The 14,112-nt window shown below is 59.0% G+C and overlaps 1 protein-coding gene across 27 annotated transcripts in view; it reads left to right on the top strand.

Moving 5' to 3' along the window:
- The window catches only part of RAP1GAP (RAP1 GTPase activating protein), a 70,876-nt gene extending 57,004 nt beyond the window's left edge, over positions 1–13,872 (top strand). For 6 of the 27 annotated variants that reach the window (XR_002345430.1, XR_002345427.1, XR_002345426.1 and 3 more), the window contains 10 exons: positions 710–781; positions 1,359–1,445; positions 1,864–2,001; positions 4,540–4,671; positions 6,856–6,933; positions 7,876–7,985; positions 8,912–9,025; positions 10,771–10,894; positions 11,666–12,511; positions 12,887–13,872. Coding sequence is in view for 11 of the 27 variants with exons in the window: in XM_021097691.1 (XP_020953350.1) it covers positions 710–781; positions 1,359–1,445; positions 1,864–2,001; positions 4,540–4,671; positions 6,856–6,933; positions 7,876–7,985; positions 8,912–9,025; positions 10,771–10,894; positions 11,666–11,768; positions 12,083–12,186; positions 12,470–12,478 (1,071 nt within the window). In the remaining 16 variants the exon portion in view is untranslated. Of the gene's footprint in view, positions 1–709; positions 782–1,358; positions 1,446–1,863; positions 2,002–4,539; positions 4,672–6,855; positions 7,986–8,911; positions 9,026–10,770; positions 10,895–11,665; positions 12,512–12,886 lie in introns of all 27 variants that reach the window. The other 21 variants (XM_021097691.1, XM_021097692.1, XM_021097687.1 and 18 more) reach the window with 12 other exon arrangements.

Here is a 14,112-nt window from a genome sequence, read left to right as displayed (position 1 = left end):
CCAAAGGCGTTGACCCCTGTTCCAGCCCCGCCCCGACTTGCCGCGAGGCCTCTCTGAGCCTCCATTTTTTGGCTGTCAAGACGGGGACTTTCCAGAGGGCTCTGACCCCCCCCCACTTCTTATTCTGATGATGGAGGGTTCCCATCCTGCCCTCTCTGCTCCCCCAAATTTCTCCCCTCAAAGACGCTGGTCATGGAGTTACATTTGTGGCTCAGAGGCTTATGAACCTGACTGGCATCCATGAGGATGCGGGCTCGATCCCTGGCCTCGTTCAGTGGGTTAAGGGTCCTGCATTGCTGTGGCTGTGGTGTAGGTCACAGATGAGGCTTGGATCTGGTGTGGCTGTGGCTGTGGCTGTGGTGTAGGCTGGCAGCTGCAGCTTCAATTCAAGCCCTAGCTTGGAAGCTTCCATATGCTGCACGTACAACCCTAAGAAGCAAAAAAAACAGAGGCTGGTTACCCTTTTCCACCCTTGAGCCTCCTCCTTCTTCATTCTCTTGATTGCTGAGGCCCTCCGCCCCTTCCCACCACTCAAATTCAGACCCAAGGATGGAGGAGCTGGAATCCTGGGGTTTGGCCTCCTAATCAGCAGTCCCCGAACCCCTGCCCCCCACCCACAGGTAGCCATGTGCCCAGCAGGAAAGGGAGGCCACTTAGGGGTTTCTGGCTGGTGTGGGGACTCCGCAGGGACAGCTGCCCTCCCTTCCAGGTCTCCGTCACGGCAAGAGATGACGTGCCCTTCTTTGGGCCACCCCTCCCGGACCCCGCTGTGTTCAGAAAGGTGAGGGGCAGCCCCCCGGGGCTGTCAAAGGCTGAGCCGGACTAAATGGGTGGGGGCCAAGGGGGTGCACATTCTGCCATATGAGGTCCCGCAGCCCCGAACTGAGCAGCTGGGGCCTAGCTTTTCTGTTCATCCTGATAAAAATGGTGACCTTTATTTTTCAGAGTCACAGAACAGACCATATCACCGTTTCCATTTTGCGTAGCAGACTCTGTGGCCTTTCCTCATTTCTGTTATCTTGTTGACAGTTTCAATCTGCTTCTAAAACATTTGGGGAGGGGGGCACATGTTTCTCTCACCTCTCAGAAGCTCACACTTCAAGCCTTGGTCTCAGCTCCCCCATGCCCCAGATGTGGGCAGTGAGAGACCCCAGCTCAGCTCTCCCAAGGGGTGGGCAGCCATGAAGGGTATAGGGAGCTTTCACAGGTCCCCAGGCTGGGGGGCTGAGCCCAAGGAGATGCCCCCAGACCGCAGCAGAGCATGGCTCAGGAGCCCCAGCCCCTGACTCACTGGGGCTCAGCCCCTTGTCTCTGTGTTTGCCTGACCTGTTTTTCTTCTCCACACTGGGGGCTCCCAGGGGCCTGAGTTCCAGGAATTTTTGCTGACAAAACTGATCAATGCTGAATATGCTTGCTACAAGGCAGAGAAGTTTGCGAAACTGGAGGTAAGGATGGGCTCTTGGGGCTGAGCCCTACTCCCCTTCCCAGAATTTCAGCCCTACCCCCTGGGAGGGAAAATCCGTGTTCAGACTCTGGCAGTAGGGAGGGCTGCCTGAGGGAGGACTGATTTCTGGGTGAGCAGGATGAGGTCAAGGGTTGGGGGGGGAGTAAGGATTCGCAAGGAATGCCCAGGAGGGGCTTCGAGGTGGGCAGGCTGGCACAGAGGACGCTGAGGGGGAGGAGGGTGGGGACACTGGGGGTGGGGACATGAAGCCCTGTGGAGCCCTGGGAGCTGCTGAGGGGCCGGAGGGAAGCCAGTTGAGGCTTCCGGGCCCAGGCCTACTCCCCACTCCCTCAGAGATGGTGGCAGGGATGCCAGATGTGGGAAAAGGATCTCTCCTGACGGCCTGGCCTGGCCCGCAGGAGCGGACGCGGGCCGCCCTCCTGGAGACGCTCTATGAGGAACTACACATCCACAGCCAGTCCATGATGGGCCTGGGTGGCGACGAGGACAAGATGGAGAACGGTGGCGGGGGCGGTGGCTTCTTCGAGTCTTTCAAGGTGAAGGGGAGACGTCTACATGGGCGCTGTGGCTGGGGTGGAGTCTGGGGTTGGGGTTAAGGACAAGGTTTGGGGTGTGGCCAGAGGTGCGCTCCCATTGGAGATGGAGTCGGGCGGGGGCGTGGCTAAGGGTGGAGTCAGGGGTGGGGTTAACAGGCGGTGAGCTTGGGCGGGGTGGGCTCGCTGCTAGGGTAGAATCTGGGCGTTGGTGAGCCTCAGGGTGGGCCTAGGCTTTAGGGTGGGCTTAGACTTGGGGCGGGGTGTGGGCTATGCCTGGGGAAGAGCTGCGGCTGGGAGTCACAAGGTGGGCTGTGGTTTGAGGAGGAGTTGATGGTTGGAGGCAGGGCCTAAACTTGGGGGTGGAGGCTGCCTGGGAATTCGGCAGAAGGTTAGAGCCTTCAGGAGCCGGTGGCGGTTCTGCCAGGCGAGCCGGCAGAGAAGAGGGGAAGAGGCCTCTGTCCCTCTGAACTGAGGGACCTGGCCTGTCTGACCTTAGTCCCCGTGCAAAGTACCCTGGCTGTCTTTGGTTTAGCTTAGTGGGTTTTTGGTTTTATTTTTTTGTTTTGTTTTGTTTTTTTTGACTGCACCCACAGCATGCAGAAGTTCCCAGGCCAGGGATTCAACCTGCACCACAGCAGTGACCCAAAACACAGCAGTGACAGCACCGGATCCTTAACCATTAGGTCACCAGGGAATTCCTTAGCTTATTATTAGGAGCGTAGAAACCCCGGGTTCAAATCCCAATTTTGCCACTTACCAGCTTGAGCATTCTCTGAGCCTCAGTTTCTTTCTTTCTTTCATTTTTTTTTTTTTCTTTTTACAGCTGCACCTGTGGCAAATGGAAGTTCTCAGGCTAGGGATCAAATCAGAGCTGTAGCTGCCTGCCTATACCATAGCCACAGCCACCCCAGATGCCAGGCGCATCTGCAGCCTACACTGCAGCTCACAGCAATGTCGGATCCTTAACCCACTGAGCGAGGCCAGGGATTGAACCCGCATCCTCACGGACACTATGTTGGGTTCTTAACTCACTGAGCCACAATGGGAACTCCTGAGCCTCAGTTTTTCTTTTTTTTTTTTTTAATTAAAAAAAATGGGAGTTCCCATCGTGGCGCAGTGGTTAACAAATCCGACTAGGAACCATGAGGTTGCGGGTTTGATCCCTGCCCTTGCTCAGTGGGTTAACCATCTGGCGTTGCCGTGAGCTGTGGTGTAGGTTGCAGATGTGGCTCGGATCCCGAGTTGCTGTGGCTCTGGTGTAGGCCGGCGGCTACAGCTCCGATTAGACCCCTAGCCTGGGAACCTCCATATGCCGTGGGAGCGGCCCAAGAGATAGCTAAGAAGACAAAAAAAAAAAAAAAAAAAAAAAAAAAAGATATACTTGATTTACATTGTCCTGTCAATTTCTGCTAAGCCTTAGTTTCTTTATCTGTTGTCTAGGGTAATGGCAACTTACCTCTCACAATTATTGAGAATTAGGTGTAAAGCAGTTAGATTGGTGTAATGTAAGAAGAAGCAAAATGCAAAGCCTTGCCCATCTCTCTCAGCAGCTACCGTCCCAAGTGAGGGGCAGAGGAGGAAAGAGTTCCTCTTCCCCCTGCAGGGCGCCCCCCCCAGGCTGCAGGTCCCCAAGCAGTGGCCTATTTGCCACCTTGTCCTTCACCCACAGGAGGAGGACTCTCCACCCTCCAGGTGCCCATCGAGGCTGGTGGGGCCTCCTCTTTACCCCAGGGCAGGCCACAAAGCTGGAGATGGGGGTTTGCATAAGAGATTAGCCCAGCTGCCCAGGCTTGCCCTGGGGCTGAGGTGAACAGACCGTCTTTGAGAAAGAGGCCTGAGGAGAGCCCTGCCGCTGCCCACAGGAGTCGGAGAGTGGGTGGGGCGAACATGGGCCCTGGGCCGACGTCCTCGAGGGTGGCTCCAGTGGCCCCACATCAGGTGGGAGCTGGACGGTGGACCTGGACTAAGTCACAGGCTTTCTCAGAGGCAGCAGAGTGCATAGTTGAGGGTCTGGGCTTGGCGTCTGCTTCCCAGACTTGCCTCTGCTGCAGTTTCACCCTAAGTGGAATGGGCACGGTAACAATGCCTGCCTCCCAGGGCAGACCGGGTGAGGGCACACGCAGGGACCGGCCCCGGTGAGCATTCAGCACAGCTCAGCAGAAACAAGCAAGGGAAGGAGGGAGGGAGGGAGGACAAAAGCAAGAAGGAAAGCAAGCTCCGAGAGAGCCTGCAAGCAGCAAACTCAGGTGTCTGCAGGGCTCTCTGAGCATGCTTTTGGTCATGACCCAGCGTCTCCTGCAGTCCTTACAACAGCCTCACGACAGGACATGAGGCTCAGAAGCTCAGAGGTGGCTTGCCCAAAGTCACCCAAAAGGTTGGTAGCAGGGCCAAGGCCCAAACTACCCTCGGCACCATGTGGACCTGACACTTGTATGGTCTCATGGGATGGAGTTCCTGGGGTCACCAAGAGTGGCATCGGTGGCTCCTGGGGTTCCCCAAGGGGACAGGGCTTTATGAACCCCCAAACCCCCTTCACAGCGAGTTATCCGGAGCCGCAGCCAGTCCATGGATGCCATGGGGCTGAGCAACAAGAAGCCCAATACTGTGTCTACCAGCCACAGCGGGAGCTTCGCGCCCAACAACCCCGACCTGGCCAAGGCAGCTGGAATAGTGAGTGCCCTCCCCCGGGGGCCCCAGCTCGTCCCTGCCTCCCAGGCCTGGCCCCACCTCCGCCCACTGCCCTGCTGTCCCAGGGCCCATCCTGGGCTCTTTAGGCTAGGTCTAGCCACTGCTGTCCATGGGGTCAGGTGGCCAGGCAGTGAAACTGGGGTGCTGCCCTTTCTCCCCAGCTCCTCAGTCCTCCCCTCCTCCTGGCTCCTTATTCAGCCATAACTTTCAGCTCTGGGACAGCTCCTGTATCACATTCCTACGGGGCACCTACTGTCTGTTGTATGCTGGGAATTGGGCTGCTGTATGGGCACCTTCTGTCAACCCTTGAGTTTCTGGAGGCACCTACTATGTGTGAGGCTATGAGCACGCACCGTTTCTGTGTGAGCATCTGCTGTGTGCCTGGCTCTGAGATGCTGGTGGGTACTACTGTGTGTCCAGACTTAGGCTGCTGTGTGAGCACCCACTGTGTATTAAGACCAGACTGCTGTGTGGACATGTATTTTGTGAGCATCTACTGTGGGCCCAGCCCCTAGTTTCTGTGAGTGCCTCTTGTGTATCAGGTCCTGGGCTACTGTGTGGATCTAACTCTATGTCTGCTGTGTGCCCAGCCCTGAGCAGCTGTGTGAGAACCTACTATGTGTCGGGAAATGGACTGCTGTGATAAGTCGTGAATATCAGTGAATACTCACTATGTGTCAGGAAATAAGTTGTCTGAGCACCTACTGTGTGCCAGGGCCTCTGTGGTTGTGGCTACCTATTGTGTGTCAGGAACTGGGCTTCTGTGTGAGCCTCTCCTGAGTGAGCGCCTACTGTGTGATTACTTACCGTTTGCCAGGCTCTGTGGGATTCTGCTAATACATGGGCACGCAGGATGAATAAGGCCGCCAATCGTGGGCCTAGCTGCTTTCCGCCGCCCAGTGGCCACCCGCAGCACTGCATCTGCTGCTCTACTGTCTCTTTCCCATCCATCTTTCCTTCCTTCCTTCTCTCCAGCCGTCCATCCCTCCTTACTTCCATCCATCCACCCACCCACCCATCCACTCATCCATCCACCCACCCATCCATCCTTCTATCCATCCATCCACTCTTCTATCCTTCTCTCTGTCCATCCACCCACCTGCCCATCCATCCTTCTATCCATCTCTCTGTCCATCCATCCACCCACCCACCCATCCATCCTTCCATCCACCCACCCATCCATCCTTCCATCCTGCCATCCATCCACTCACCCACCCATCCATCCTTTCATCCAACCATCCATCTATATACTTCCATCCATCTACAGATCCAATCCATTTTTTCTTTCTCTCAGGCTTCCAACCATCTACTCATCCATCCATCCTTTATTAACTGTCTGCTGCATGCCAAGTAAGCCCTGTGCTCAGTGCTCTGAGGCCGTGTCATGTGGCAGGAGGGACCCCCTCCACCCCAACCCTGCCCCATGGTCTGGCCTTGCCAGGGGGGCACGGTGAGTCCTCTGCTTCCCAGCAGTCACCAAGCTCACTGTCACTGAAGAAACAGGCCCATTCTCCCCCAAGCCCGATACATCAGCCACTCCCTTCCTTCCCTACCAGAGTGGCCCAGCCTCCTGTGGGTGGCTGTAGAGGGACCCTGGGGACAGGGCCAGACCTGCAGCACCCACCATGGCAGTAACCAGACCCATTTCTGTTTTTGTTTTTGCACAAATCTCCCCTCTCTTCGTGTTGCTCTCTTTTCCTTCCACTCTCTCCTTTCTCCTTGTTTCCCTTCCCTTCCTCTCTCCCTCCCTCCCCCCGTGGCCTTGCCCCACCGTCCTGCACACGCGTATTCTCTCCTCTTCCACCTGTCCTTTTCCTCTGTTTCCTCCTCTTTCACGCTGTTTTCTCCTTTGATTTTTCCTTCACGCCTCCCCCTTTCTCTCCGTCTCTGTCTGTCTCACCCCCTGGGCCCAATGTGTCTGTCCATCCGTGGTTCCCTCTGCGCCCCTTCTCATGTGACTGTCGATTGCCCTTCTGTTCTGTCTTCTCTGATTCCCTTCCCCGCCTTGTCTCTCTCACCCCCGCCCCGCCCCACTCTCTGTCTGTCTGTCTTTCCCTCCTTTCCCTGTCTCTCCTCTGTGTCGCTCCCTCCCACCACCTCTGTCCCTCTCTGACTCTCTCTCTGTCTGTCTCTCTCTCTCTGCCCCCGCCCTCTGCTGCTTGCCAGTCATTGCTTATTCCTGGGAAAAGTGCGAGTAGATTCGGACGCCGGGGCAGTGCCATAGGCATAGGAACCGTGGAAGAGGTTGTCGTCCGCGGGGCCGCCGGCTCTGGAGGCTGCCTGCACGCGCTGTTCTCTGCTCGCTCTCAGGACGAAGGCCATATTGGGGACGTTGCCCCCCTGCCCCCGGGACCGGCCCGAGGGCAGGCAGGACGGAGTGCCAGCAGCTCTGATGGCACTCAGCACCTGCACTGGGGCCTGGTACCTGTGCCAGAGCCAGTGCCCCCCCCCCACCAGGGGCTTCTGGCCCTGCCCTGGCCCAGTCCCTGCCAGGATCTGGTCCCGAACAACCCTATGCCCACTGCACGTCCCCCAATATCGCTGGTTCTGCCTGGAGTGCCATAGCTCTCCTGTGCCCCAGCTCCCTGCCCTGACCATGAACTGGCCCGGGGGTTCCTGCCCCTCCGTGCCTCCCTGGGGCCCACCTCCCTGCCTCCCCAGAGATGCTGGGGGCATGCCTCTGGCACCTGGGTGTCCCATGCTAGTGTGTGTGGAAACTGGGGGGCATCTTTCTGCTGCTGGGCCAGAACCTCCCTCAGCTGGTTTGGAGATTCCGAGGTGGGGCAGGGCTGGCATGGGAGGGGCTTGGGTTGCTGCGCCACTCCCCCACCCCCTGCCCTTAGGCCGTGGGTTCCACGAAGCCCTGGGAGCAATGACAGGGCAGCCATTTTGAGGGCTTGGCCTCCTCCTGTCCCAGCCCAGAGTGGCTGTCCAGTCCCCTCGGGCCTCTGCCTTTCTCCTGGATGACGATCCCAGGTCCAGACCTGCTGTGTAACCTCAGGGGAGCCTTAGCCCTCTCTGGGCCTGTTGCCTTATCTTTGACTGTCTCTGGGGGTGGACAGTTGTCTCATTTTTTTTGCTCATTGTCTCTGCTTCAGGGCCTGGGGGAAGGGCCCCAGGGTGGCATGTGGGCAGCACCGGGGCTCCTGGGGCAGGTGGGCACTGAGTTGGGGCCTCTCCCCACAGTCACTGATTGTCCCTGGGAAGAGTCCCACAAGGAAGAAGTCGGGCCCGTTCGGTTCACGCCGCAGCAGCGCCATCGGCATCGAGAACATACAGGAGGTGCAGGAGAAAAGGTGGGTGGGGCAGAGCGGGCGGGATGGCACCCTGCCTCTCCTCTGTCTCCCTCTCTGATCCCCCTTCAGTGGCAAAGCAAAGCAGGCAAGAGGGAGCACCCACCCTTCCACCCCTCTGTCCCCACCGGTGACAACGAGGCCAGCCTGTCACCGAACGTGAAATGCTCTCATCCAGTCTCAGTTCTGCCAGCTCCCTGAGGGTGGCACCTTGCACATCAAGGAGCTGGAGGTCAGAGGGGTGGGGGCCAGCTCAGGTCACACAGCAGTGAGGGGCAGCGCTGGGACCTAGGCTGCAGAGGCCGAAAGTGCATTTGTGGGCCCGGTGTGGACAGCAGGGAGCCCCCAGGAAGCAGAGGATAGTTCTTGTGTCTCCACCACACAGGGGCTGTGTGACCTTGGGCGAGTCACGGACCTCTCTGAGTCTCGCTGTCCCAAATGAAAAACAGATATAAGACCACAACCAACAGCATGGGGTGCTGTGTGGGGGGAGCATGCGGTGCATGTGAAGCAGGGTGGCGGGCGCACTGAGGCCTCAGGAGTGGAGCCGGCACTGTGTCCTCGCAGGCCCAGAATCCCATAAATCCTGGGTTCTAGTCCTGGCTTTGCCATGTCCCTGCTGTGCATCCCTGGGCAGGTTCCTTCCCATCTCTGGACTCCAGCTTCCTTCTGCATGCCAGGGGACAATTTTAGCCCCATCTTGGGGAGGAGGACATGTCTTAAGTAGATATTCCAGCAGTGCCTGCCCCTCTCCTTGGCCAGGCCAGCCAGGGGGCTGCAGGGCCCGCTCTGGGGCTGGCCCCTGAGGATGTCAGCCGTGGGTCTGAGGCAGAAGGTGCCCGTGACCTCCTCTCGCCAGCCGGGCCTCCTTCTACCCTCGACACCAGGCCTGGTGCTGAATCCCCCCGCTGCCCCCATGTGCCCCGCAGGGAGAGCCCCCCGGCCGGCCAGAAGACCCCAGACAGCGGGCACGTCTCACAAGAGCCCAAGTCGGAGAACTCATCCACTCGGAGCTCCCCAGAGATGCCCACGACCAAAAACAGGTTGGGGCCCGGGGCGTGCTGAGCCGGGGGCCTGCGTGTGAAGGGCCCATTCTTCCTACCCCTTGTCTGGGCCCAGGGCTGCCCGGGAGTGTTGACACACTATACCAGGGCACCAGGGGGGCCGGGGCACTCTCTCAGGTCCTCCTTTGACCCCACCCCCACCCTGCTGAGCGCTTTGGGCATGGCATGCTTTGCCATACAGCACTGGGCTGGATGTTCCTACCCCTGCCTCACGGAGCTGATGGTCCAGTGTAACAACCTCCTAAGCTGTTTTCAGACAGTGATGACAGGAGGAGCAAAGCAGAAGATGGGATGGCAAGTGACTGGGTGGGGACAGGGCATTAGGTGGGTGCTCAGGGCAGACGTCTCCCAAGGGCTGAGGTTTGACTGAGGCCTAGTCCGCCCTGTCGGGACTAACAGTGATATGGCAGAGGGAAGAGCGTTCCAGGTAAGAAGCGCAGCAAGTGCAAAGGCCCTGGGGCGTGCAAAGGGTGATGTTGTTGGAACTGAGTGAATGAGGCTGGCCCAGGTGGACGTTGTGCTGGTGGCGGTGGGGATGAGGTCGCTGAGGCAGGAGGGAGCTAGATCACGGCTTTGGAGGCCATGTGAGAACTTTGAATTTTATCCTGAGTGTGGCAAGGAGCCTTTGAAAGGTTTTTGCTAAGAGGAGTGATGCTTTAAAAAGCTGACTGTGAGGGCGTTCCCACCATGGCACAGTGGGTTAAGAATCCTACTGCAGTGGCTTGGGTTGGTGTGGAGGTGCAGGTTTGATCCCTGGCCCGGCACAGTGGGTTAAAGGATCCGGCAATGCCGCAGGTGTGGCGTAGGTCACAGCTGCGGCTTGGATTCAGTCCCTGGCCTGGGAGCTTCCATATGCTATAGGTACAATCATAGGGAAAAAAAAAAAAAAGCTGATTGTGTCTGAGAGTGGGAACAGGAGCAGAAGCAGGGAGGCCGGCCAGGAGGCTGCCCCTCTATTCAGTGCTATTTTGGCTGAGCCCCTTGGTTGGCTTCTGGGGGTGAGAGGGCTGTTGAGAGGACCCAGCTTGGGCTGAAGAGTCAGGCACATCAACAGAGAAGCAGGAAAGGGTGACAAGGGGCCAGAAGAGACAAAGCCGAGCAGAGAGGGTCATTCCTCCACAGCGAGGAGCAATCAGAGCGGGCCTCCTTGAGTAGGCGGCCCCTGGCTGGTCTTTGAAAGCTGAATTGGCTTTTGGGGCTTTGAAGGAAGGAACCAGACACCAAGGCCCTGAGCATGGAACAAAACTGTGAGAGAATTAGGAGCAGACAGTGGAGTTGGAAGGTCTGGGTCCTACCTCGTCTCCTTCCTGTGGCTGGGTGCTCACCTCTCTGAGCCCTGGTGTCTGCTCATCTGTAAAATGGGTCTAAGAATGACAACAATGCAATAACTCAGGTAAAAGCACTTAAAACAGTGCCTGGCACAGAGCAAACCTGTGTTAGATGACTGTGTTCTTTTTAATTGTTTTGATTGAGCATTCAGCCATTCAGCCATCCAGCCAAGGAGTTTGGATTTTATCTGAGGCCGGGGGGAGCCAGGACAGGGTCCTGAGCAGGGGAAGGGCGCGCTAGGCTCCATGTGTTAGGAAGGACAGTGGCCTTGGGGAGGCTCAGGGGCCACAAAGGCACTTGGCTGGCTGCAGGCTGGGCCTCCCTGGCCCGGGAGGGCAGGGGCGAGGGGTCTTGGCCCAGGAGGTGCCCAGCTGACAGGACATTGTCTGTGGCAGAGCCGAGACGGCAGCGCAGAGAGCTGAAGTGCTGAAGGACTTCTCCCGCTCTTCGTCCAGTGCCAGCAGCTTCGCCAGCGTCGTGGAGGAAGCAGAGGGTGTGGACGGGGATGATACAGGCCTGGTGAGAGGCCCAGGGAGTGGAGATGCCCCGTGGCGGCCTGAAGGGGGAGCTCTTTGGTCCCTGGAGATGCCCCAGGCTGAAGCAGGAGCCTGGGTGTGGCTGACTTGTGATCAGGGCCCCCAGCCCAAAGGAGTAGTGCAGACTGACCTTTCCTCACTCTGAAGCCTTCCATGGCTCCCCAGTGCCGCCCCCTGACAGCCTGATCTCTGAGGCCATTGAAGATGGAGTCCCTCCCTCCCCAGCCTCATCTCTTCCCACTTCAGCTAGTCTGCCCTCCTTTGCGGTCCTGCATAGACTCCGGGCTCTGTCCTTCACGCCCTCTGTCATGCTTAATCCTTCCGGGGATGCTGTTCCTTGCCAGGCACTGTGCCAGTTGCTGCACACGCAGAGGGGCCTTTGCAGACCAAGCCCTGCCCTGAGGGCCTTGGAGGCTAGAATTGTCCTAGTCTCTTTACAGCCTGTCTCTCCTCTCGACTTTGAGCTCTCAAAGGGCCAGGACTCTGCCTGATTCTCCTGGTGGTTTGGCCCACGGGAACGTCAGTGACTGTTGACTGAATGAATGGGAGTGTGTGTGGGCCTGGGTTTGTGTCTGTTCCCACTCTGTCCCCTGTGGTCTCCCTGGGACAGGCATTGCTGGGCCCTCATCCTCTTTGCAGGGGGCCAAGGGTGGGGGGAAGTGGACTGTGGTGGGGGGGGAAGGAGGGAAGGGGGAGCCAAGCCAGCGCCACGGACGAAGGCTTAGCCTCCCTGTTTCTCCTTCTCCATGCCCAGGAGAGTGTCTCGTCCTCGGGGACGCCCCACAAGCGGGACTCTTTCATCTATAGCACGTGGCTGGAGGACAGCATCAGCACCACCAGCGGGGGCAGCTCCCCAGGTACTGGGCCCGGGTTGGCTCCCCCCACAGGCAGGGCCACCTTTGTGGGACAAGGGCAGGGGATAGGGCTGGGCACAGAGGGTGTTGGGCCCTCAGTGCTGGGACTGCCCCTGGCATGCGACCATGGGCTGGTCATTGGAAGGGTCCTGGGGGGGATGGGGGAGGGGTAAAGAAGGGAGTTAAGGGTGGGATTCCCTGAGCGAGGGGCTTGGTGGCATTTGGGGAGCACTGGTGCCGACCGTCCATCCATGCCCCCATCTCCCTGGTGCCTCCCCGCGGCCAGTGAGGTGGCTCCCTCCTGCCTCCCTCCCCAGGCCCCTCTCGGTCACCCCACCCAGACGCCGGCAAGTCGGGGGACCCTGCATGTCCAGAGATCAAGATCCAGCTGGAAGCGTCTGAACAGCACACGCCCCAGCTGGTACGCGCCGCTGACGGGGGAAGGGGGACCGGGCCAGGGCTGGACGGACAGACAGACGGCGTGGAGGCTGGCCCTGCGGGGAGCCCCACCTGGGAGGGGGATTGACTATTGGGGAGAGGCATCAAGGGGACCGGGGGTCTCCAGGGGTGGGGCCAGACTAAGAGGTGCCCTAAGCCCGGAGGGGTGGGGCTCACCCAGCCTGGGCACAGCCAGTGACTTCTGCCTGCCTGTGTCTCCCACATCATCTGTCCTGTCACCTGCTTTGCCACCGTTGTCCCTGCAGGGCTGTTAGCCAGGCTGCCCCTCTGAAGGTGACACTGAGCAGGTCAGTCCCAGCCCTCAGCTCCTTTTTGGTGGCGGGGAGAGGGCGGGGGTGGACAGGGGGTTGGCCAGCTTCTCTCTCTTCCTCTATCACCTCTCTCGGGTGAGAGTTATGCTTCTAGGTTTGAATCCTTTGTCACACAGTTACTAGGTGACCCTGGGCCTCAGTTTCCTTATCTGCACAATGGGACTAATCAGTGCTGCTTCACTCTGCCCATGAGTTGCTGGGAAGATTTAATGGGAGCCTGAAAGGGACTTGGGAATTGTTGGGAGGGAGGAGTCCAGGGGGTTTCCAGTGGGATGGAAAGATCCAGAGCCTGGAACTCCAGGGGCAGAGTCCTCCCTGTCTCACGGTGTCTCCGGCTCCCTTTACTCACAGATGAGGCCGCAGAAGCACAAGGTGAAGATGCTGTGTCAAGTCCAGACAGACGGGACCTCTGCCCCGGAGGCCAGCACCAGTCTGGGGACTGCCCCCTGCCTCCCCAGCCCTCCTCTTGGCCCACTGTCTGGGCTGTCTCTGCAGGGCGGAGCCATCCAGACCTGGGAGCGGGGAAGCTGCTGGCACCATCCCCACCCCCTGGGCTGGGGGCCTGGCTGGGGCGGGGGGTGGTCAGTTGAAACAGGACTCCAGGCCTGGCCCTCCCATCACCCCAGGTGTCCTTCTGGACCCATGGGGAGTGAACTGGAGGAGGGGGATTGAGCCGTCTCGGTGGGTACAGAGCTGACCACGGAGGCAGTGGGGTGTGGCAGAGTGGGCACTGGGCTGGAAGTCCTAGCTTCGGATTTGAGTTGTGCTCTGTGATTCTGGGCAAATCACGCTCCCTCTCTGGACACGTGTGCTACGATGGACGAGATCCTTTCTGAGGTCACTGAAGACTCTGATTCCGCTCACCTGCCCCAGAATGGAGGCTTGTCCTCCGGGGCCTCCCTTCACCCCACCTGCTTCTTGGGGCCCCAGGCGGGCTGAGGGGCTCGACCACAGATCTGCCGACGCCCTGTCCACTGCCTCCACCTGACACACAAGGGACCCCCTTCTGGGGAATGGGGGGCCTACCTGGCTTCTCAGCCAGCACCCAGCTTAACCCCTGCCATTCCATGCTCCTGGGCACTCCAGGCCGAGGGGGTCTCAGCTGGCCTAGAGTGACGGGCCTCACCTTTGCGCCACCCCCACCCCCATGGAGGGGACAGCCAGGCACAGCTGCTGTGTGTCCACATCCTTGTGTGTGTCTGTCCACACTTTTTAGGCACCACGCCAAAGGCCAGCCTTCTGGCCCCAAGACCCATTTTGGAAGCCCTCCCCTCCACCGTGGCCGTGTGTATGTCGGTAACAGTTGTACAAAATAAATTCTATTTATCGCTATTGTACCCCGAGTTGGACCTGGCTTTGTGTGACACCCCCCCCAGCCCCCCGCCCTGCCTGGATCAGCCCTGGAGAGAGCTCAGTGGCACCTAGTGAAGGGGGAGAGCCCATCCCCCCAATCAGAGCTGCTGGGTCTGGGGCCATCTCCAAGGCCAAACCACAGGCTCCGTGACCCCCAGCTGTGGCTTCTGCCCCAAGGTGCTGCCCTTTGCTCCACCTCATTCACCTCTTCCCATGAGAGAGAA

Source organism: Sus scrofa, chromosome 6 (assembly GCF_000003025.6).
Source record: "Sus scrofa isolate TJ Tabasco breed Duroc chromosome 6, Sscrofa11.1, whole genome shotgun sequence".
Classification (NCBI taxonomy): domain Eukaryota; kingdom Metazoa; phylum Chordata; class Mammalia; order Artiodactyla; family Suidae; genus Sus; species Sus scrofa.
The sequence above is the reverse complement of the archived record's forward strand: the minus strand, read 5'-3'. Positions and strand labels throughout refer to the sequence as shown.